This window comes from Suricata suricatta, chromosome 3, assembly GCF_006229205.1.
Source record: "Suricata suricatta isolate VVHF042 chromosome 3, meerkat_22Aug2017_6uvM2_HiC, whole genome shotgun sequence".
NCBI classification, from domain to species: Eukaryota; Metazoa; Chordata; class Mammalia; order Carnivora; family Herpestidae; genus Suricata; species Suricata suricatta.
The window spans coordinates 169,158,057-169,180,795 of record NC_043702.1 but is presented as its reverse complement, the minus strand read 5'-3'; the positions used below and the strand labels follow the sequence as shown (position 1 = coordinate 169,180,795).

The following is a 22,739-nucleotide window of genomic DNA, read 5'->3' as shown; positions in this document are numbered from 1 at the left end:
GAGGCAGATCTTTTTTTTTTTTAATAAAGTTTGTTTTTGAGAGTGAGAGAGCACACACATATGCGTCAAAGAGAGAGGGAGAGAGAATCCCAAGCAGGCTCTGTGCTGCCAGTGCAGAACCTGTGCGGGGCTCAAACCCTCGAGCTGTGAGATCATGACCTGAGCTGAGGCCCCCCCACCCCCGCTGCTGGTGCCCCTGAATTAAATCTGACCCACAGAGTTAGGCGTAAGGGATTATGGCCCTGTATTTCATTAAAATAATGCTTTTGGGGTCAGTGACAGCAGAGTTAAACTTTCCTAGAAATTACTGATACTTTGCTAGCTCAGGGAATAAGCAAATGTAAACCCGTTTTCAGAATTGCTGGTGTTGTTCCCTGTTCCCTTCCCTCCCTCCCAGCCTTTGTTACACTGGGGGCCGTGGTGCTTAAGGGGGACACAGATCTGGGGTGCTGTCAGAGACGTCACTGTTCAGCAGATTTTGGAGAGTGTGGGCTCCCCCCTGCAGTTTTTCCCTGTTGGGTGGGAGGTTGGATAAGCTAGAAGAGAAAACTAGCACAAGCTCTCATGAATTCAGTGGAAAAGAGAGGAGAGGGTGAGAAGGAGATAGGAAGGGAAGTTTACACCCTAAAAATTGTGGCGCCGTCACATGTCTGTTCAGTGTTTGGGTGTGAAGGGAGACGCGGGGGTGGGGGGAGGGGCAGTGCCGTGCTGGGGAACAGGCCTGGGCTGAGGTTCCAAGCCTCATTCAGCTTGCCTAGCGTTGTGACCTTGGGCAAGACCTTCCACTTCTCTGAGCCTGTTATCTATAAAGTGTAGGAAATTAACCCACCTCTTCGATGATGGTTACTAGTTAGCAGTCTCGTGTTACCCCAGATCTTATTATGAGGCTCTGATAGGGTACCATGAAATGCCATGGAGAGTATAGAAAGACACCTGAGGGCACCCGGGTGGCCCAGTCAGGTAAGCCTCCCACTTCATGGGAGGTCATGATCTCACAGTTTATGAGTTCGAGCCCCGCATCAGGCTCTGTGCTGACAGCTTGGAACCTAGAGCCTGCTTCCAATTCAGTGTCTCCCTCTCTCTCTGCTCTACTCCTCTGCTGACACTCTTATCTTTGTCTCTCTCAAAACTAAAAATAAAAAAAAATTTTTTTAAAAAGTTCTGGTTCTGGGCAAGGAAGCAAGAAAGAAAATTAGGTTCTCAGGTAGCCGAGGTTAGGAGTGAGGTTCAGAAGTGAGAATTATGGGAATATGCAGTGTGCTTTAAAATTTTTTTGATAGCTGGATAATCACTGTATCATGTCCTTGGATTTTACGTATTTCCTACTGGAGACACCTTGTAGAATCAGGATTTTATAATGGATTTGCTTAGAATATTTCTTTATGTTCTCGATATACTAGCCTATTAGCTTTAGGAAAGCCTCATTAATACATCAAAAACATAAAGCACAAAGTTGGTAAATTAGACAAACCCACATCACTAGGGTTGTAATAATAATGACGGACAGTGCACTTCTGGGCGGCGACAAGCTTCGTTCACAGAGGTCTGAGGATTTTAGGGAAAGTATGAGCTTCGGAAAACAAGAACAAAACCCATAATCCATTGCTTGATCTCCTCTGGCATTTTCCAGCTCAGGGACCCAGCTTCTGTGCGGCCTGTCCCCACAGGCTCCTCTGCCTCGGATGCTGACGTGGTCTGCGCTTTGCAGGATGAGCCTGCTCTTGGAAACCACGCAGGACAAGACTGTGTGTTTTGTTTGTTTATCTTGAATCCAAACCAAGAGCCTCTGTTGGTAATAACATTACAGTTTCAAGATACAGTAAACCCATCTTGAATTACTTTGATTCAGGGAATACTATTTTCATTCAGGCATTAGGTTTGGTTATTACTTATTGCTGAGTATTCAGCCGCTGAAGACTGATAGCCTTCCAGGCAACAGAACTAAATCATCAACAAAAAGACTCTGAGTTTCGCATTCTCTCGATCTGGTACAGCTGGCCCTTAAGAAAACCCAAAGAGGGGCGCCTGGGTGGCTCAGTCAGTTGAGATCCAACTTCGGCTCAGGTCATGATCTCATGGTTCGTGGGTTCGAGCCCCACCTCAGGCTCTGTGCTGACCGTTCAGAGCTTGGAGCCTGCTTCAGATTCTGTGTCTCCCTTTCTCTCTGCCCCTCCCCCACTCATGCTCTGTTTCTCTGTCTCAATAATAAATAAAAACATTAAAAATTAAAAAAGAAAACCCAAAGACACGCGCATCTTAATCCATGCTACTAATGAATAATTACATACTATGAAATGCACTAGTTTTAGGAGTTTTTGCCTTATTTATACACTCGTGTATCCTCCACCCTGCTCAAGGTATAGAACATTTCCATCACCCCACAGTCTCCGATGCCCCTTTGTGGGCGGAGCCTCTGAGCTTTCGCAGCTGAGTCAGGCTTCAGACCCAGGTGTCCTGGCTTCAGAGCCTGGCTTCGTGACCACGTAACCACATGGCTTTCCTAAGGGTTTCTGTTCTCTCCGGTTACTGGATGGTGGCGCGTCTGGTAAATTTGCATGCTCGTTGATGAGTTCATCGCTCATTACTGATCGGTTTATAAGCTGGAAGTAATTTAGTGCCATCATCGTTTATCCTGAAGCCTAGGTGTCTTCTTTCGTCGGACCTTTCCCTTGCCTTTGCCACATCTAGTATGTAGTCAGATACACGGAACATGTTCGCAACTTCTGTGGGGCTTTGCGTTCTGATGTCACCGGGAAAAAAGTTATTCACTCATTAAAGTGTGTTACTCACTATTTGGTGTTTGGTTGAGTTGTATAATTTAAAAAAATTTTTTTTAATTTTTTTATTTAAAAGAATTTTTTAAATGTTTATTTCTACTGAGACAGAAACAGAGCATGAATGGGGGAGGGGCAGAGAGGGAGACACCAGATCCAAAGCAGGTGGCAGGCTCTGAGCTGTCAGCATGGAGCCAGATGCAGGACTCAAACTCAGGAACCATGAGATCATGACCTGAGCCAAAGTTGGATGCTTAACCGACTGAGCCACCCAGGCGTCCCCCTAGTTCTATAATATTTTTATAGTAGAAATGTTTTTATTAACAAGAGAGTTATCATTATCGATTATTTCTTGTTCTTTATGCCTTAGGCAAATAGGGTGACTCTTTGCTGCTAGTTTTTATATGTGTAATCCTAAAATGTTGAATTATAGAGGTTTTGTAATACAAGCGTTGTCTTTTCTAGGACTTTTCCAGATTTCTCAGAACAAAGTGGCAGTTCTCCTTCTGGCTGGCGGGCAGGGGACAAGACTTGGTGTTGCATATCCCAAGGGAATGTATGACGTTGGCTTGCCGTCTCATAAGACGCTCTTTCAGATTCAAGCGGAGCGTATCCTGAAGCTTCAGCAGTTAGCAGAAAAATATCACGGCAACAAGTGTATCATTCCGTGGTAAGATAGGCCTCGTTATGGGAGAGTGTCAATGTACATCGGTCTATAGTATTCAAAATATATGTACGCTTTATTCATGAGCAGACATGTTTCCTGTTACTAATGATTTTCCCAGGGGCTGTAATTTACTATCTAAAAGTAATCTGTAGTTTAACTGGATAGATGATCACTGTAGCCTTAATGCACAATATACATTCACCCCTGACTTTTACATCCCCACCTGAGTACCTTTGGAGACTCATTGGGTTTTCTCAGTGTGGAAACTTGATACTGATTGGTAGTTTCACTATGTATAAATTTCTTTTAAAGAGGTTTTTTTTTTAAGTTTATTTATTTATCTTGAGAGAGAGCGAGCACGAGCAAGGGAGGGGCAGAGATAGAGGGAGACACAGAATCAGAATCAAGCTCCAGGCTCTGAGCTGTCAGCACAGAGCCTGATGCGAGGCTTGAACCCATGAACTATAAGGTCATGACCTGAGCCGAAGTCAGAGGCTTAAATGACTGAGCCACCCAGGCGCCCTGCTATGTATAAATTTTTAGTTGAAAGTCAGTTTCTCTCTGAAATTTGAAGGCCTTGCTCTGCTATTTCTTCCATTATTGACAGGTCCATTGCTGTTCTATTTCCTAGTCTCTCCCTGCCCCCCTCCCCCGCCCCCACAGCATCTAAGGTCTCTTCTTATCCTTGGTGTCTGAAATTTCATGATGACCTGACACAAATCTATTTTTAGTGCCTGCTCTGGGCACTCGAGGAGTTCTCACAGTCTAGAAACTGCTGTCCTTAGGTACCAAGTTATTGAGCTCTCCCCACAGCATCCCCCCCCCCCCACCAGCCGAGAGCCCCACCGATTGCCCTGCTGGCCAGTGTCGGTGGCCTGAGCACCAAGGCACTCTGGGAAGTTCTCCTCTGCTCTGTAAAAGTTTTTTATTGAGTTCTTAAATCTCTTTCCCAGAGCAGCTTTGGAAGTTACATTTTGAGGGGGAAACCAGCTGTGTGATTGAGCCCCTCAATCCCTGATCTTGTTATTTTGGCCCCAGGTGACCCAGCCAAAGCTCTGTTGGTCTCTCTGTCCTTCTGGTGGGGCCAGGCTGGAGTTCCTACCACTAGCCTGTGTCTCAGGTCTGCGAATACCCCCAGGAGAGGCAGCTGTGTGTCCGTAGCCCCTCTTGGGGAGAGTCTCACTGGCTGGAACTTTAGCTCCAATCATGGTGCTTCGGTAGCTCTGTGACGCCTTTACAGTTAGCCTGTTGGCCCGTTTCCCAGCGTTGCTCGCTCTTCTCAGCGGGAGCATCGGCGGGCCATAAACTGTTGTTTCCATCTCGATCCCTTCGGGGATTTTTGTGGGACATCTGTGTTTTGAGCAGCCAGTATCCTCTTTACGGCCCTGGTTCCCACTGTCATGTTGGACTTTCTTTCCTCCTCTTCCTTACAACTCAGAGTCTCTGTGCTTTGCTGGTGCAGAGCAGGTTAGCCCCCTCTTGGTAGCGGTCAGAGTTCAAAATACCCAGGAGACTTTGTTAGACAGATAACTGGTATTGGTGGGAAATTATACCATTTTCTGTCCTGAGTCATTCAGCAGATACTGCATACCTCCTTCTAGGTGCTGGGGATACATCAGCAACCAAAACAGACAAAAATCCCTACTTCTATGTGGTTTACATTCTAGTAAGGGCAAACAGAAGCTACTATAGTCACTCATTGTGGTCTGAGAGAAAAGAGTTTTTTTCTCCTTTGCCATACTAGCGTGGGTTGGAGTTTTGTGAGAACAGAGAGAGTATAATTACCCCCCATGGGTCGCCGCTAGCGCTCCCTTACCCAGGAAGAGGAGGAATGGAGAGGCATTGTGCTTAACGAGGTGTTTAGCTTAGAAGGCAGACAGGATTGAGTTGTGCCCTGATGCACGCGGCCCCCTGGCTCAGAAGGTCTGCTTTTCTCCCACAAGGTATATAATGACCAGTGGCAGAACAATGGAATTGACAAAGGAATTCTTCACAAAGCACAAGTACTTTGGTTTAAAAAAAGAGAATGTCATCTTTTTCCAGCAGGGAATGCTCCCTGCTATGAGTTTTGATGGGAAGATTATCTTGGAAGACAAGAACAAGATTTCCATGGCGCCAGGTTTGTGAGCATGCTTACTGAAGGGGGACTACAAGTGGTACTAACATAGACCGTTGTGTTTTGGTTTTCCTCTCTTTCTCTTTTTTAAAATTATTTTTATGTTTTAATGTTTATTCACTTTTGAGAGCGAGAGCATGAGTGAGCACAGGGGGAGGGGCAGAGAGAGGGAGACACAGAACCTGAAGCAGGCTCCAGGCTCTGAGCTGTCAGCACAGAGCCTGATGCGGGGCTCGAACCCATGGACCATGAGGTCGTGACCTGAGCCCAAGTCAGATGCTTAACCGACTGAGCCACCCAGGCACCCTGGTGATTTGGATGTTAACAAATTAATAATATTTAAAATTGTATTGCAATTTGGTAATGATTAAAAAACCCGCAGGTGACATGGACATGCTTTCACACTGGATGTGTGCCTGCGAGAGCGGCTTGGCCGGCGTGCGGGCTACCCAGGGTCTTTCCCAGCATTTACATCAGCGGGCTCGTGGCTCCATTACTTTTCACAGGGGAAGACTGGAAACCATTTGCTGGTTAATAACTAAGAGGTTAAATTGTAGTTTATCTAGAGTAATAATCGTCACCCTGTAATAAAACACCTGTGTGGAGATCCTGACTGCCACAGAGAGGTAGTTTCGGGAGGTGAAGTGGGACAGTGGGAAGCGTGAGGCTGCACGCCCAGTATGTCTGGGGCCACGGCTCCGTACGCCTGTGGGTGGTGTGTGCGCACCCCAGCGTGCAGGGGACCCTCGACCCGGGCGGCGCGCTGCCAGTGTGGACGCAAGCAGCGACCCTGACTGTGAGCCCAGCCAGAAAAACAACCGTGTTGACGATTCGTGTCCCTGTGAATCTTTACTTGGAGGAAAGGCCGAAAGGAGATAAATAATAGTGTTAACAGTGGTAGTCTCCTATTACAGGTTTCATTTCCTCTTAATCTTTTTTTCCTACTTAATTGTGGAAGACTTTATTTTTAGCTCTAGTTTTGTGAAGTCCAATTTAAAAATTTTTTATGGTTTATTTTAAAAAATTTTTAATGTTTACTTTTGAGAGAAAGAGAGAGAAAGAGAGCGAGTGCAGGGGAGGGCCAGAGAGAGAGGGAGACACAGAATCCCAAGCAGGCTCCAGGCTCTGAGCTGTCAGCACAGAGCCCAACGCAGGGCTCGAACTCACAAACCATGAGATCATGACTTGAACCGAAGTTAGAAGCTTAACCGACTGAGCCCCCCAGGAGCCCTAGAGTTGTCAGTGTTTGTAAGCTGAGGCTGAGGGTGTTGATGGAAGAAGTACATTAAAGCAACACTGAAAATAGATGGGAAAAGAATAGGCTTTTACTTGTATTTATTTTAAATCTGACCTTCATATTAACCTGGTTTCCTAGCGAATTATTTGGTATAAAATGCTCATGCATTTTTATTTTTGATATGGGAGAAGTTGTTAGTGGTGGCCTTGTACATGCAGAGCTGACTCGAATCCTACAAATACTAGTGAAACTCGAGGCGCCTGGGGGGCTCAGTTGGATAAGCATCTGACTTCAGCTCAGGTCATGATCTCACGGTTTATGGGTTCAGGCGCCACCTTGGGCTCTGTGCTGACAGCTCAGAATATGCATCATGCTTCGGATTCCGTGTCTCTCTCTCTCCCTCTCTCTCTGCCCCTCTCCTGCTCATACTCTGTCTCTCTCTGTCTCAAAAATAAATAAATATTAAAAAATTAAAAACCCCAAATATTAGTAAAACTTGAAATGCTATGAAAGTCATGCTATGAAAGTCATTACTTGATAAGTAATTTTATATTTCACCATGTGCTATAGGCTAAAAAGGGCTGAGTTAAAAAAAGTATGGTCTGTGGGTTGCCTGGCCCCACATTACTAATGTTACTCTCTCGATACTTCCGCTAAATTACTTTCAGAGTCCTGTAGTCTAATGTGGACACCCCCACGCTCCTTACGGGGATTTCCTTTCCTTGACCCTGTGATGTAAAGCTGCTTTTCGGAGCCGGTCACCGCAGTTTGACGGCACTGACCCAGGGAACGGTTGCGGGTTACCGTCTTGCTGGGTTTTGGCGTGCTCCTCATGGGCTGTCTCATCTCCCAGATGGGAACGGCGGTCTTTACCGGGCCCTCGCAGCCCAGAATATCGTGGCGGACATGGAGCGGAGGGGCATCTGGAGCATTCACGTCTACTGTGTGGACAACATCCTGGTGAAGGTGGCAGACCCCCGCTTCATCGGCTTCTGCGTCCAGAAGGGAGCGGACTGTGGGGCAAAGGTAACACCCTTCCAGCCGCAGCGAGGCTCTAGGCGGGTCTGCTGTGTCAGAGTCCATGCTCCAGGACTCCAACTAGAAGTGTTCTGGTGACTGGAATGTTTTAGAACCATTTCTCGCTCAAATACATAAATTACCCCTGACCTACTGTTTCCTTAACTTGGCAGCATTTGATGCTAGAAATCATGTTCTGTGCTTGTGTGTGGGAAAGCCGATGATCGTCACTAGGCCTGGGATGGATTCACTGGTACCAGGTTGTATTTGGGGCACCTGGGTGGCTCCGTTGGGTAAGCATCTGACTTCGGCTCAGGTCATGATCTCATGGTTTGTGGGTTCAAGCCCCACAGGGGGTCTGTGCTGACGGCTCAGAGCCTGGAGTTTGCTTTGGATTCTTTGTCTCCCTCTTTCTTTGCCCTGCCCTTCTCTCTCTCTCTCTCTCTCTCTCTCTCCCCTGCTCTCAAAAATATACACACATTAAAAAAAATTTCTTTAAAGATCAAGTTGTTTTTGATCAGATTAGCCTGTTTTCTTCCTATGATGAGGTCACTGGAGTCGGAGGAAAGGGAAGAGTGGCAGGACCGGCGGGTGCGGATTTCAGCAAGGCATCTGATGAGCTCCCTCCTGCTCGTCTTAGGATCAGGATGGAAACGTGCAGATAAGGGCAGTGCAGGAGGTTGTTAACTGCCTAGCAGCCCTCAGCCTAATACGCTCACACCACGCCAGAGGGGCAGGAGGGAGGGCGGTCTGCGAGGCCCCGAGGCGAGCCCGGCCCTGCTGCGGCCTTCCCAGCGGTGTGTTAGTTGCACAGATGGCGATCCGCGAGACGTGTCTTTGCGGCAGTGAGCAAAACGTCTAGTGTATCGAGGGAAAAATAGAGAACATGAAAGCGCTTCAGAAGATTTTAAAATATTAATGTAAATACTCTTTTTCTGGAGATCTGTAAAAGTATCAGTTCTCATCAAATTAAAGTATAACACAGTTTGGGTCAAAGTCCCAGTGAGACTGGGGGACGCTTAACTGAATGATCGTAAAATTTAGAAAAAAACATGTAAAGATGGCCAAGAAGATGGTGAGTAAAGGTGAGAAGGAGGGAGGAGGGTTGGAGACAGTCTACCAGCTGTTAAAATGGGTTGTAAATAAAAAATAGGAGGTAGTGTTGAAACCAGAGTGGAATGACGGGTTGATGGAACAGAATAGAGCAGTGAGAAATCAGCCCACGTACAAGGAAGAATGCTCTGTGTGGCGGCGCCGGGGTGGGTTAGTTAGCCGTGTCCGAATTCAGCTCAGGTCATGGTCTCGTGGTTCGTGAGTTCCAGCCCCACCTTGGGCTTGGGCTGACGGCTCAGAGCCTGGAGCTGCTTCAGATTCTGTGTCTCCCTCTCTCTCTGCCCCTTCCCTGCTCATGCTCTGTCTCTCAATAATAAATTAACATTTATAAATAAATAAATAGGGGAAAAAACGCTCTATGGAAACCCATGGCATTTTCAGGTCGGTGGGGGAAATGAAGGAGAGAACTGGCTGAAAATAAAGTAAAATCCTTCCCTCAGAGCTCATGCCAAAATCAATTTCAAATGGATTACAAAGTTAAATATAAAAAAAGCCCATAAAGATGTTAGAAGAAAAAAATAGTGGCATGAAGGGAAGACCTTTCTGCCAAAAGCAAAAACCATAGAACACAGGTTTCTGACCCAAAGTAGACTAGATATAAATTTGAAATATTTGGATTTAAAAAGCATACCATGAAAAGCATACCATAGCCATGGTTGGAGGCTTTCTGTTATAAAGATGTCATTTCACTTAAAATCGATCTGTAAATCTAATGGAAAGTCATAAAAGCCGAAGGTGTAGACTCACCAGTGCAGGCTTTGAGAGAGAAAACGGGTGGGCAGACTTAGTAGGACTCTTCTCGATCTGAAAATAAAAAGTTGATTTCATTACTTAAGACCTCTCTCTGTCCTAGTACTCTGCATCTGTGGTGTATTGTAAATGGTTATTAAATTATAATAGAAACAGTGCATTTTAAGTAGCTGAGCCTAAAAAAAACCAAACTAGACTGTATTTCTGACTTTGCTCCGCTTGGTGTCACTCTTCCTTCTAAAACAGAAACTTTAATTTTACTGCTCTGAGCTTCAGGTCAGTTTTAAATTTTGTATGATCCGAGCGGTGAACCTGGAAAGAACCTCAGAGATCATGTCGTCAACCCGTGTTATCTCAGAAAGGAGCACCCAGAGTTCCAGTGGTGAGTGAGTTCCAGGCTCAAGGCCCTTCATCCCGTTAACGGGAGCAGGATTAGAATTCATATGTCCCAACTCCTAGTTCTAGTATTTTTTTCACATTATAAAACCAAACTCTTTAGATTGATCGCACTTTTTTTTTGCTGACAGCTTAACAAACGTGAAAGTAGATGTGCTACCGTTTGTGAGTATACGGTCACACAGAGATTCAAGTGTAACCCGTCCGGCCACACCACCACCTGTGGGTCCTCCGGGATTCTCCGTCTTCCTGCTCATCACCTGGCACATCACGCAGAAGCCAGTTGGTGAGCGAATACGTAATCAGACGGAGCCAAGTTGTCACAAGACCAGTATGTGTTAAAGGCTTTTAGAAACAGAAACCGTTTATGTAATCTGCTCTCCCTCCCTCTTTATTTTAGTTGAAAAACCAAGATATGAGCATATATTTTTAAGAACACCTGAGTTAGGAGCTACTCGTAGTGCGATAGTCGAACTCTCTTCCCTACTTCTTTGAAAGGCTTCTGTCTACGGACCGCGGAGCTTAGTATTCTTCATGGAGTGAGAGGCTCGGGCGGAGCAGCGGTTATCAGGACAGAGCGAAGAGGGCAGGGACCACTGTTGTTTTAAAAAAAATTTTTTTTAACGTTTATTTTTGAGAGAAAGAGTCAAAATGTGAGCAGGGGAGACACAGAGAGAGAGGGAGACACAGAATCTGAAGCAGGCTCCGGGCTCTGAGCTGCCTGCACAGAGCCTGACACGGGGCTCAAACTCACAAACCGTGAGATCACGACCTGGGCTCCACCCACTGAGCCCCCGGGTGCTCAGGGCAGGACCAGCTGTTAGTCAAAAGTCAGTCTGTGGAGCAGATATGGTAACTTTTCTGCGTAATGCAGACTGACGTCTGGCTTGCAGATGCTTTCGTCTGTGATCCAGACCTTGATAACATCTGGAGGGGCAGAGTTGTCCTAGAGGTACGTCTTTCACCGACGGATGCTCTGTGGGACGCACCGACGCGAACTGTGACGTGTGAGCATGCTCAGGTTCTTTCCCGTGGCTCGTCAGGAGTAGGGGTTGTAGAAGTGACTGGAAAATCGTGTGCGCGTGTAGATGGGAGAGGGCGGACTCAATTCCAAATTTCGTGTCTAGTGAAACGTCACCCCGCCGCCTCCCACAGTGGAGGTGGTGAGGGCTGAGGGCTTGATGGTCGAGAATTGCAGATAGGCCTGTGATTGATGGCAGTCATTTTCTTGTATGTTTCCCCCAGTTTAATCCACTTCCTTGGTAGCAAGTTCCTTTTCACTGAACGGTGTGCCTTTCCGGGTGGCAGACGGTGAAACCGCACAGCAGACTTCCGTCCCAGGTAGCCCTGCCTCACCGAGCTCGGCCCCCCCGCCAGTCCTGCTACTTGCCGTGTAAACCAGGGCCTCAGCGGGGGTGTCCGTTGTCTGGACGGGATGCCGCTGGCCGGGTTTATTTTAAGAAATCAATTGCCGAGGAAAAGCTTTCATTTTAGATATGGTTTCATGTATGCTTAGGATGGACTTTTCAGTCTGGGGACAGATTTTTCAAAGGACTCCAGAGCGTGCTGGGTTAAGCATGTTAGTCGACCAGGGCAGACAGCAGTATCTGTAAATACTCCTTGCTGTTTGATTCTTCTGTTGGGTATTCAGCTCCTCTGAGTCTTGATTTCACTCAGTGTGGTGCATGCCGTTCTTCTGTAATTTCCTTCTGAACACTTAATCTAGGTCAGTGATGTGTTGGGTTAGGGTGCGGGGGTATCAGAATCACTTGTGAGGTTTTTGGTTGTTTTTTTTTTTTAGATTACATAATCTACATTTCCCTGTGATTTTGGCGTATACCTTTCTCTCAGCTCCCCCCTAGAGCCAGCGATAGATGATTAAATCATGGGTTTTCAGACCTTTTTTTAAGACGTAGAATCAACTTCAAACAAAGTCTAACATGCAAAACAGACAAATTTCGGATGGCCTTTACTGAAGGAAAAATCCCAGCGACCCGCCTGCCCTAGTGACCCTGCCTCCTCGCCGAGTCCTGGGAAAACGAGGAACACTGTATTCATGAATGAAAACGAAAGAAGCACCATCTTCAAATGAAGTAATGATTCAGGCAGTACAGAATGAGAGACAAAATGCCTTATTTTTGTGTGAATGAATATCAGAGAAATTTCATTTCATTGATTCTCAAAGTAGTTGAGTGTTAAGGGTAAATTAATTCAAATAAGGTATTTGGGGGGAAGCAGACTCCTTATTTAGTGATTCCCAGTCAAGTGTGATTTCTTGTGGGCTCTGTATGTGTGACGGCATTTCTGTGCGGCGGTTCAGTTAGGTGATAAACAGGAAGGAGAACATTGACTTCCTTTCCAGTTGGACAGTCGTCTGTCCGAGAACACGAAGGTGGTTGGTGGCTGTCTGCAGGTAAAGATTCCTCCTCACTTAAAGACCGTACAAGCAAAGCCGTAGATGTGGCTTTTGCACGTGGCTAATCTCCAACGTAGCATTTGCGTATATTTCTTTCCCTGCTTGCTCTTTCTCTGGGCAGGTGGTAGAGAAAACGAACCCTACGGAGCCCGTGGGCGTGGTCTGCCGGGTGGATGGCGTCTACCAGGTGGTGGAATACAGCGAGATCTCCCTGGCAACGGCCCAGAAGCGCAGCCCCGACGGGCGACTGCTGTTCAACGCGGGCAACATCGCCAACCACTTCTTCACCGTGCCGTTCCTGAGAGACGTCGTCAAGTACGGGCACGATGCGGGCGTTCAGAGTGTCGTCTTCTGTCGTTAATCAGGAACCAAGTCACTTGAGAAGGGGGCCGGCCGCCCAAGTCCCTATTCTGCGGATTCATCTCCCCCGAGGATCACCTTTATCGAGGGGGAATTTCTCTTGCGCTGTTGCTTTCACGTGACAGGGTGCAGACCGGTGGGAGCCTGTCTGCCCTGCGTCCACCGAAGCAGGTCATCGGTAGCTTTGGAAGGCCGCCCCCACAAGGGCAGCTGACTCCCAGAGGGCATTTCGGAACCAGTAAAGGAAAAAGAGCCCGAGGTCTGGGTGGAGGTCAGCATGTGGGGTAAAGGCATAAAGTAACAGCTACTTTTAACCGCCGCTCTGTGGAGGGGAGGACAGCCTCCCCACCTGCTTCTTCATCTGATGGCGTCTAGACATTCATGATGATGGCTTACGTTTCAAGAAGTTACTTAGCTTTACTCTCGGGTGTGGACTCCGGTTCCGGAGTCTCTCCCGTCCCACTCTGCTGTTCGTAGCTGTGTCAGTAATTCATCCATCCTCACCTTCCCGTCCCACACCCTGGGGGCTCTCGGTGGGGAAAGGTGGGGGCAAAGAGCAGAACCTTTTGTGGAAGACACGGAAGTTGTGGGAGAGACACTGGTGTGAGCCGGGTGGTGTGTGTTAACGAGGAGATCGCTTTTGGATTCTTTTAAAATTAACGAGGGGCGCAGGGGAGTCTGTCCGTTTACTGTTTAAATATGAGCCCAAGCTTCGCCCGTGCACTTCACTTCGGCAGTCCAAGCAGGGGTCGTGGATGCACGGGTGCCTGAGGGTGATTACCAGATTGTTCTGGCGTTTTACCTTCGCAGAGTGATTATCTCTCTTTTTGTTCTTTTTCTGTTTCCTCCTCAGTATTTACGAACCTCAGTTGCAGCACCATGTGGCTCAGAAGAAGATCCCGTACGTGGATTCCCAGGGGCAGTTAATTAAGCCGGACAAACCAAATGGAATAAAGATGGAAAAATTCGTCTTTGACATCTTCCAGTTTGCAAAGTACGTTTTGAGCAGAGCAGCTACAGGCCTGGAAATGTTGCTTTTCCTGTGTCAGGGTCGCTCCGTCACTGCTTTTAGCAAACACTCGGGAGCGTGTATGTGAGGTGTGGCGTTTGGACTGCGGGCGTCCGTCTAGATTCATTTTCGTCCTCTGATGTAAAACCACCAGCCCGACGGGTTGAGTCGCCCGTGAGCCTGTGTTCTTTACACCAGTTAGTCTGTCATCCGCCTCTCCTGCAAAATTATTAAATTTTGTTAAAATTGTCACTTACTTTGCCTACGAGACTCAGAAGGTTGAGCTAGAGAAGTGGCCCAGGTTGTGTGTGGGCCACTGTCTTACCTCTAAGGACGTGTTTCAGGGAAGGTGACTTTCGATCCTCTAGCTCTCCATCAGAGACCCCGTTCGAGGTTGAGGTGTGTGGCTCAGAATCTGGCCGGTGTAAAAATGCAGAAGACGGATGGGCGGTGTAAGACTCCTCTTCCCCTGTGCTCTCCTGAGTCACCCTTGTTTGCCTACTCCCCTCCCCCCCCCCAGAACAGACACGAATGGGGTTTTGCATTAAGATTTCTGACCTTTCTGACTTAAGATGAAGTGTTTTACAGTTTGGGGTGAGAAACAAGTTCTTATTTTGCACTGGAGAACAGACTCCCAGCTTTAGTCTGGGGACGAGCATGATTTCTTTCCGCGTTCGTCTGAACCTGGGTTGAGGTTGGCTGTTGTCGAGGGCCAGGGCTCAGCTGCGTAGACACAGCTCAGAGCTGTGTTTGTGGTTTCAAACCTGGTGATAAAGGGGCTCCTGTGTGGCTCCACTGCAGGAAGTTTGTGGTGTATGAGGTGCTGCGTGAAGATGAGTTTTCCCCGCTCAAGAACGCGGACAGTCAGAACGGGAAGGACAACCCTACGACCGCGCGGCACGCCCTGCTGTCCCTTCACCACTGCTGGGTCCTCAACGCTGGGGGCCACTTCGTCGACGAGAATGGCTCTCGCCTCCCGGCCATTCCCCGGTAAGTCAGCGTCTGGTCTCTGTGCGCGGACGCTCCCTGGACCTGTCTCCACCCCTCTGTCGCGGTCCCAGATCTCTGTTCAGAACGCAGAGCGTCGGCGGGGCCGCTGCTCCACTGGGTTTCACGCTTTTGCCCCCTGCGTAGAGAGTGATCGCTTTTCTTCCCTTTGAAGAGGAATTGCTTCTGAATCTCTCGCTTTGGACACGCGTCCACCGTGTCCGTGTAGGACTCTCGGTGAAGGGCGGTCGGCAGGGAGTCCAGCCGGGGTGCCCCGTGGGCGAGACACTGCTTGTTGCCGCTCGTGTGCCCGGGGCCTCACTCCCAGTGCCATCTGGAAGACCCCCCGCCCCCACTCCCCGCCAGAGACCTGCCCGCCTGCGACCTGGGAGATGCGGGCCTGCGGCCCTTGGGACCGCGGCTCCTTCACGGTCACCGGGGGAGGCGCCGGGAAGGGAATGGCACTGGCACCCACTGATTCTCAAACTTTAGAAATTCTTCGGGATTTTAAAAGTTAAAAAAAAAAGAAGGCACTTCTAGCTGTTGAGGTCTAAGAGAAAGCGCTTTTAAGCTGACTCTTGTGTTTTATGGTAACACCTTCACTGGCGCCTAGAATTACCGCCTTCGAAATCATTTGCTCTTTATGCGCTCGCGTAAGGAACAGTCTGCCATGTAACTTAGGTTCTTGAAAGATGAATGGCTGGCTGTGTGCTCAGAAGTGCTGGATGATGCCTTGGGGCCATTAGAACACCCAGCAGCTGACGGTCTGGAGCCTGCTTTACGGGCAGGCACCTGAGCTGCATCGCAGCCCGACCCATGTTCAGACTCTGTCGCATCAACAGGTTTGCCCTTGGCCTGTCAGGTTGTCCTTCGTGCCTCATCGCTGGCGGTGGAGTTCATTTTTTGTTTTTTTTTTTTTTTTTGTTTTTTTTTTCTTTACCCCTTCCGATTTCCTTTGCCAAGTTTATACATCACCATAAATACATGCCTTCCAGCCAAGTGTGTTTTGCATTCCCACGTCATTGTTTCTGTGTGATTTGTTCTCCATCCCCATTAATGCTTATTTATTCCTACATAGCAGTGCTACACATGGCAAGCCAGAGACCGCCACGGCTGCTGCCAACCTCAAGTAAATATCCCAGGCCGCCCGCGGCGCATGGTGACGGGGCCGCGCTTCCCTCCTACTAACTGGCCTTCGTAGCTTAGTGCTCTGCCTCTGGCCGCCCGGGCGGGTGGATGGTCGAGCTGTGGCGGGGCGTCCTGTGCTTAGCCGGTGGCAGGTGTCTGTCGGGATGACACTAACTCAGAGGCTCCGTGCATGCTGGAAACGGGGAGCATGCTCTACTAAAGAACCCGACCGTGGACGTGTGAGCCTGCAGTGACACACTGACCAGTGACGGGGAGGGTCTCGGGCAGGTGACAGGCCCGGAGAGCAAGTCGAGCCAGAGGCCAGCCTAAGCGGAGAGAAAGAGCACTCTGAAGAGGCGTCTCGCGGAATGGGAGACGCGCGCTCAGTGTGGAGGCCGACTGCCTCCGACGTGTCTGGTGGCTCCTCGCGTAGAGAAGACGGTTCTCGTCTCGAACCGGCAGCCCCCTCCTGTGGGTCAGTTCTAGTCCGCCCTTATCCTGCGCCCAAAGAAAGAGGCTTCCTGTCTGATGGCAGATAGTTTTTAGCCAGAAGTGACACGTATCCTCTCTCATCTGGGTGTGGACAGAGTTTGGAAAAGCCATTATTCTCACAGCTAAAGAGACGGCCTGATGTTCTTGCTACATTTGAAAAGTGACTGGGGTTCGTTTGAATTTTAAGTGTTGGAGGTAATTTGGGAAACGTGTCGGGGCGGAGGAGCTGGAGACGGGAGTTCTCTCAGAAGGAGAGTCACGGGGTGTCATTTTTGTCCTTGTGAATTAAAGAAGTTTTTTATTTTTCTGCCTGTGTCACTCACCTTTTCCCTACAGAGACAGGTCCCTGTCAGAGTCGGTGTCTCCTTGTCCGTAGACAGGGGAGGGTACTCACAGGTTCGGCTAGCTCCTTACGGGAGCCTTGGGCGACTGTTGCCCGTCTTGCCTTTGCGAACCAGGATGCGGAACACTTTGTTATTTTCTGTCCCGTCCACCATTTAAAAAAATTTTTTTTAATGATTTTTGTTTATTTTTGATAGAGACAGCGCAAACAGGGGAGGGTCAGAGAGAGAGGGAAACACAGAATCGGAAGCAGGCTCCAGGCTCTGAGCTGTCAGCACAGAGCCCGAGGTGGGGCTCGAACCTACAAACCAGGAGATCATGATCTGAGCCGAAGTCAGATGCTCAACCGACTGAGCCACCTCGGCGCTCCCCCATCCACCATTTTTAAAACGTGGAAGCAAGGTGCTTTTATAATTTAAGAAATGGATTTCAGACCCAAAGTATCCTTCTTACTGAGCTACAGCCTTTTTTTAAATGTTTATTTATTTTTTGAGAGAGAGAAAGAGGGAGACAGGAGTTGAAGCAGGCTCCCGGCTGATGCGGGGCTCAGACTCATGAGCTGAGAGATCATGACCTGCATTGAAGTCAGAGGCTGAACTGACCGAGCCACCCAGGTGCCCCGAGCCGCAGCGTTCAACCTCAGAAGTGAAATAGTGTCTTAATGATACAGCAGAAGTCCGCATCCAGCTACCTCAGTTGAGGTACATAATAACTTAAACATTAGTTCCTGCTTGGGTTCTTTTTATTTGGTACCTTTCTCCCCACCGATGTCATTTTAGCCATGTGTAGAAGAATTCAACTGCAGTCAAAGTTGGGCCCCACGAGAGGTCTTGGACTTAGAAATAAAATCGTTCCCGCGGAAATCCTCATCTCTAAAGGATGTCCCCAGGGAGTAGAAAAAGGTTACTTGAAAGCGAGAGAGGAGGAGGAAGTACTCTGTGTAAAAGGAGCCGCGGGAGACACGCTGCAAGAATGGGAACGGGTGCAGAGTTTTGACCACGTGACATTACTTTCATTTTTCGTCTTAACGCCTGCGGAGCAGTTAGTCGCCCAGAGTGCGCTTGGCCGGAGAATCGGGGGACAGCACTGTCACGGCTGTGAGCTGCCGATGCGCGATTTTGCATTTGGTGACGGGAACCTCTGTCTTTCCTCCTCTGGGCATCCAGCTTCATTAAAAGTGACCTTCCTCATTTTCAAAATGTGTTTTAATAGTTTCTTGGGGTATCTTTGTGGTGCACGAAGTGGAGTTATTTTTAGGTCCGCTCTGTGTTCCTTGGGTTCAAAACCACTTCCGATCGCGGCCCACCGGATTCCTCTCCGGTTCTGGGGGCTGTTGTGTGCGGCTTCTCAGCTAGGCGGGTCCTTGCTTTTCCCAAGAGTGTCATGTGACTCCAAGCTGCCCCAGAGGGTCGGTCCAGGTGTCTGAGCTCTCTTGATAGAATCTGACGCAGATCTGGGTAGACGTGTGCCCCATCTTCTCATTCGTCTTTTCTCCAAATTGGTCCGTCGGCATCTACCTCCATGGTTCCTGTATTCATTCAGCCGGCCAAGAGGGGTAGGCCTGCTCCAGACCTGCGGCGCTGCCGTAGCTGAGGCCAGAGTGAAGAGCCCTTGCTCACGGCCTCCTGGCAGGGCAGGATGCGTAAAGGTTAGGTGATGTCGTCAGGCAGTGCGTGTGGATGTGTGAAATGCCATACGTAATAATTTATTATTATTACGGAGGCAGTGACCTGGCACATACCAATCAAAAAAATTTTTTTTGTATAAATAAATAAATGAAAGTAATCGCTATTAGATAGAGCAAAGGAAAGTTAGGGCTTGCTCTGAATCTTGGAGGATGGGTATAATTTAGATAGTCCAAATTTTTATTTGGCCGTAGTTGAGAATGACTGGGAATAATCCCAAGCACGTGCCACTGAGTGGTTTGAGTGGAAGGTAGCAGGACAAGTTGGAGAAGGATCTAGAACATCTTTAACTCAAGCTACCCACTGGTTGTTTGTTTATTTTTCATATTTACTTTTGAGAGCTCCCCAGTGGGGGAGGAGCAGAAGGAGATGGGGACAGTGGATCCCGAGCGGGCTCTGCGCTGACAGGCTGACAGCAGCGAGCCTGATGTGGGACCCAAACCCCCCCGACTGCGAGATCATGACCTGAGCTGAGGCTGGACGCTCTGCTGACTGAGCCCCCCAGGCACCTCCACATGGTTCTGATTGACGAGGAAGCGTGGGCGCCGCCCTGTGATTTTATTGACTCCACCCACGAAAGCTTCAGATACATACTTGGGAAAACACAGGAGAGCGACCATTTGAGGCTGTAAAAGACTAGTTTTTGTGTGCTCTCTGTCTTACCGGTGGAAAAACCTAGAGGTCTCATGCCTTTAAGCAGCATTAAAAATGCTACTTACTGACTTTTATATTAAAAAATTTAGAAACTTAGCAGCTCAGGATCTGGTGGCTGTATATGTTAGAATGTGACCTAGAGGAAGCAAATGGTGACTTTGACCTTGTCTTTGCTTGGGTTGCATTCTGCCTTAGCTCCTCCAAGAGAGACTTTGGTCAAAGTAGCAAAGAAACACTTTGAAACATTGAATAAATCAGCTTAGCTTATCCAGGAGGTTTGGATTGTGCAGAAAATGTATCCGGGGAAGTAACTGACCTTTAGAACAGCGCTGCTCCTGCAGAACTTTCTGTGGTGGAGGGAATGCTCCACATCTTTGCCGTCCGATCGGGCAGTTATTAGCCATTCACAGCTACTGAGCACTTAAATGTGGTTTTTGTGACCAAGGAACTGAATTTTAGAATTTTAGTTAATTGAAAAAATTTAAATGTAAGTTTATGTAACTCCATGTGGCTGGTGGCCAGTGTATTTGGACGGCACAGCTCTAGAATGTTTGTCCCTGTTAGTGCTTAACTCTCAAGGTCAAGGCAAGGGTTAAGGTGAACTATGAAGGATTGAGAGTACTTAGCAGTGGGCCTGGGCCGTAGTATGTATTCTCTAAATAGCCCCTTCTTTGTCACATTAAAGCTTAGCAATGGTAAAACACACGCTGTGCGTTAGCGGGTAAGTGTAACGATGTTGGTGCGGAACTTGAAGGCCGGCGGGTAGTTCCTGGCCCTGCCTGCTGTCGTCCAGACCGGGACGGGTTCCTGTTAGCTTCACCCTCAGGGAGTCTGGTGGCCGTCAGGATAGAGCCTGTTCTGTTTGTTAAAGGGAGAGTTGGGTTTCTGCAAGCTTCTCTGAGGAAATGGGGGTCTGTACTTCCGCTTTGGCAGTAACATTGAGAAGCACAACCTGTAACATGTCTGCTTTCTTTCCTTAGCTTGAAGGACGCCAATGATGTACCAATTCAGTGTGAAATCTCTCCTCTAATCTCCTATGCTGGAGAAGTAAGTCTGATTTTGCTTTTTTCCCTGCCCTTTTAAAAGTAGGATTCTGATACTGCTTTTATTTTAATTTAAAAAATATTTATTTATTTTTGAGATCGAGAGCACTGGGCAAGTGGGGGAGGTGCAGAGAGAGGGGGACAGAGGATCGGAAGTGGGCTCCGTGCTGAGAGCAGCCAGCCCGATGCAGGGCTTGAACTCATGAACCTCGAGATCATGCCTGAGTAGAAGTTGGATGCTTAACCAGCTGAGCCACCCAGACACCTCCGATTCTGATACTGTTCTGCCCTCCTCATCCTGGGATTGAGAAAAGAGGTCGCGTTTGTTCCCAATTCTTCCCTCTGAAAATTCCTGTTACGGCTTTGCGTCTGTCCCACAATTGGGTTAGTTCCCATAGACAGAATAGTTAATATTCAGTCCATTTCATTTACACATTGAAATGCAGTGGTCTTCCAGAAAAGTTGGCTTTGTTTTTTAGATAAGTCATCTAGCTTTTTTTTTAAATTTAATATAGTTGACACCCAGTGTTGCGTCGTTTTCAGGCGCACTGCTTCTGAGGCCACGAGTCTGTGTGGCCCGCGGTGCTCACAGGCTGGGGCCCCCACCTGTCACCCTGTAGCGCTACTGACGGGCCATTGGCTGTGTCCCCTAGGCTGCGCCTGTCGCCCCCGTGCCTTACTCCTCAGCTGGGGGCCTCCACCTGCCGCTCCCCTTCACCCACTTTGCCCTCCCTGCCCCCGCCACCGCCAGATTGTCTCTGTGTTTATGGGCTGTCTGGCTTTGTAAAGTGCAGTGTATTTTTTTTTCCCTCAAAGGGTTATTTTGTTCATACACTTAGCACTCTCCCATTTAGTACTGGGGGACTCAGGGGTCCTACTCCTCTAATATGAAGTATTTTTCCTGGAGAGCCCCTGCTTGGTTCCGGCATCAGAGACAGTCACGTTGCCAAGAAAGTCAACTGTGTTGGGCACGAGGGTAGGAAGAATGACTAACATTTTACTAACTGCAGAAATTATATAATCAGAATAATTTTCCTTCCTTTGTTGTTTGTTTTATGCTTCTCATTAAGCCCAGTTTAAAAAGTATACTAAATAGATTTTTATCCACCTTTAAATTCTGCATCTCATGGCACCTGGGTGATTTGTCAGTTAAGTGTCTGACTTCGGCTCAGGTCATGATCTCAGGGTTCATGAGTTCGAGCCTCATGTTGGGCTCCGTGCTGACAGCTCAGAGCCTAGAGCCTGCTTCCAATTCTGTGTCTCCTCTCTCTCTGCCCCTCCCCACTCACACGTGTGTGCTTTTTCACTCTCTCTCTCAAAAATAAACATGAAAAAAAATTAAATTCTGTATCTCAACCCAACTTTTTGGCACTTATGCTTTATTTTATTAAAAATTTTTTCATGTTTATTTATTTTTGAGACAGAGAGAGACCAAATGTGAACAAGGGAGGGGCACAGAGAGGGAGACACAGAATCTGAAACAGGCTCCAGGCTCTGAGCTGTCAGCACAGAATCCAAGGCGGGGCTCGAACCCACGAACCATGAGATCATGACCTGAGCCAGAGTCGGACGCTTAACTGACTGAGCCACCCCGGCGCCCCGGCATTCTTGCTTTAAATCTTGAGTGCAGTCACAGCGTCCTGCCTTGGATGAGTAGTGCCCACCAATTTTCTGACCGCTTCCTTCAACCCTTCTTGCAGGGAATAGAAAGTTACGTGGCGGATAAAGAGTTCCACGCGCCCTTAATCATTGATGAGAATGGAGTCCGCGAGCTGGTGAAGAATGGCCTGTGAACCGGAAGCCACGTTCCGCCGCAGTAAGAACAGCTTTTGTTTCTGAGAGACCAACTATGAACCTCAGGGCCTCTCCTGGCAGACTCGCACGTGCATCTCCACAGGGTGTCTCTTGGCTTGTTGAACCCTCACGCCTCCCGAATGTTCCCCAAGATGCAGATGACTGGACTTCGGAAAGCATTTTTATGATTCTCAACTCCTTGAAGGTCTTATTTATATTTTTCAATTGTATACTTTGTTTTCCAAGCCGAGGAAGACAGTGGCCAACCGGAAACTCCCCACGGCTGGGGCGTGGGGGGTGTTCAACATCACGGCGCTTGGAGCCGGAGACACGTGTTTGCGACGCTGCACATAGTAACGATGTGTCCTCGTATGTGTCGAAAGGTTTCTATGGCACTAAAAGTCTGTTTTATTTTATCAGAAATTAAATTTTTTTAATAAAATAATTGGACAGTCAAATAAACTCTTCTTCCTGTCTCTGGAGTGTCCTTTGTACCTTGAGGAAGTTATTTTAATAGGAAGACATGAAACTTGGGAGAAACTTCGCGATAATGCAAAAACCAAATTGGCACTTCCAGGAAATTGCAGCCTCGTGGTTTTTACTTCTTTTTTTTTGAGTTTTTTTATTTATTTTGAGAGAGAGCAGGGGAGGGTCAGAGAGGGGGAGAGGGAGGATCCCAGGCAGGCTCCACGCTGTCAGCACAGAGCCCGACACGGGGCTCAAAGTCCCGAGCCCATGAGATCATGACCTGAGTGGAAA

General features: G+C 48.2%; 1 protein-coding gene across 14 annotated transcripts in view; it reads left to right on the top strand.

Annotated features, from left to right (window-relative positions):
* LOC115288407 (serine/threonine-protein kinase Kist) overlaps positions 1–22,447 on the top strand; it is a 103,953-nt gene extending 81,506 nt beyond the window's left edge. For 3 of the 14 annotated variants that reach the window (XM_029935711.1, XM_029935707.1, XM_029935713.1), the window contains 9 exons: positions 3,240–3,444; positions 5,385–5,560; positions 7,648–7,820; positions 12,608–12,801; positions 13,700–13,840; positions 14,657–14,845; positions 15,921–15,971; positions 20,124–20,190; positions 21,887–22,447. In XM_029935711.1, the coding sequence (XP_029791571.1) occupies positions 3,240–3,444; positions 5,385–5,560; positions 7,648–7,820; positions 12,608–12,801; positions 13,700–13,840; positions 14,657–14,845; positions 15,921–15,971; positions 20,124–20,190; positions 21,887–21,979 (1,289 nt within the window). In that variant the 3' untranslated portion in view covers positions 21,980–22,447. Of the gene's footprint in view, positions 1–3,239; positions 3,445–5,384; positions 5,561–7,647; positions 7,821–7,984; positions 8,152–9,920; positions 10,057–10,201; positions 10,402–10,963; positions 11,861–12,607; positions 12,802–13,699; positions 13,841–14,656; positions 14,846–15,920; positions 15,972–20,123; positions 20,191–21,886 lie in introns of those variants that run through there. The other 11 variants (XM_029935708.1, XR_003906984.1, XM_029935710.1 and 8 more) reach the window with 11 other exon arrangements.
* The last annotated feature ends 292 nt before the right edge of the window (positions 22,448–22,739 follow it).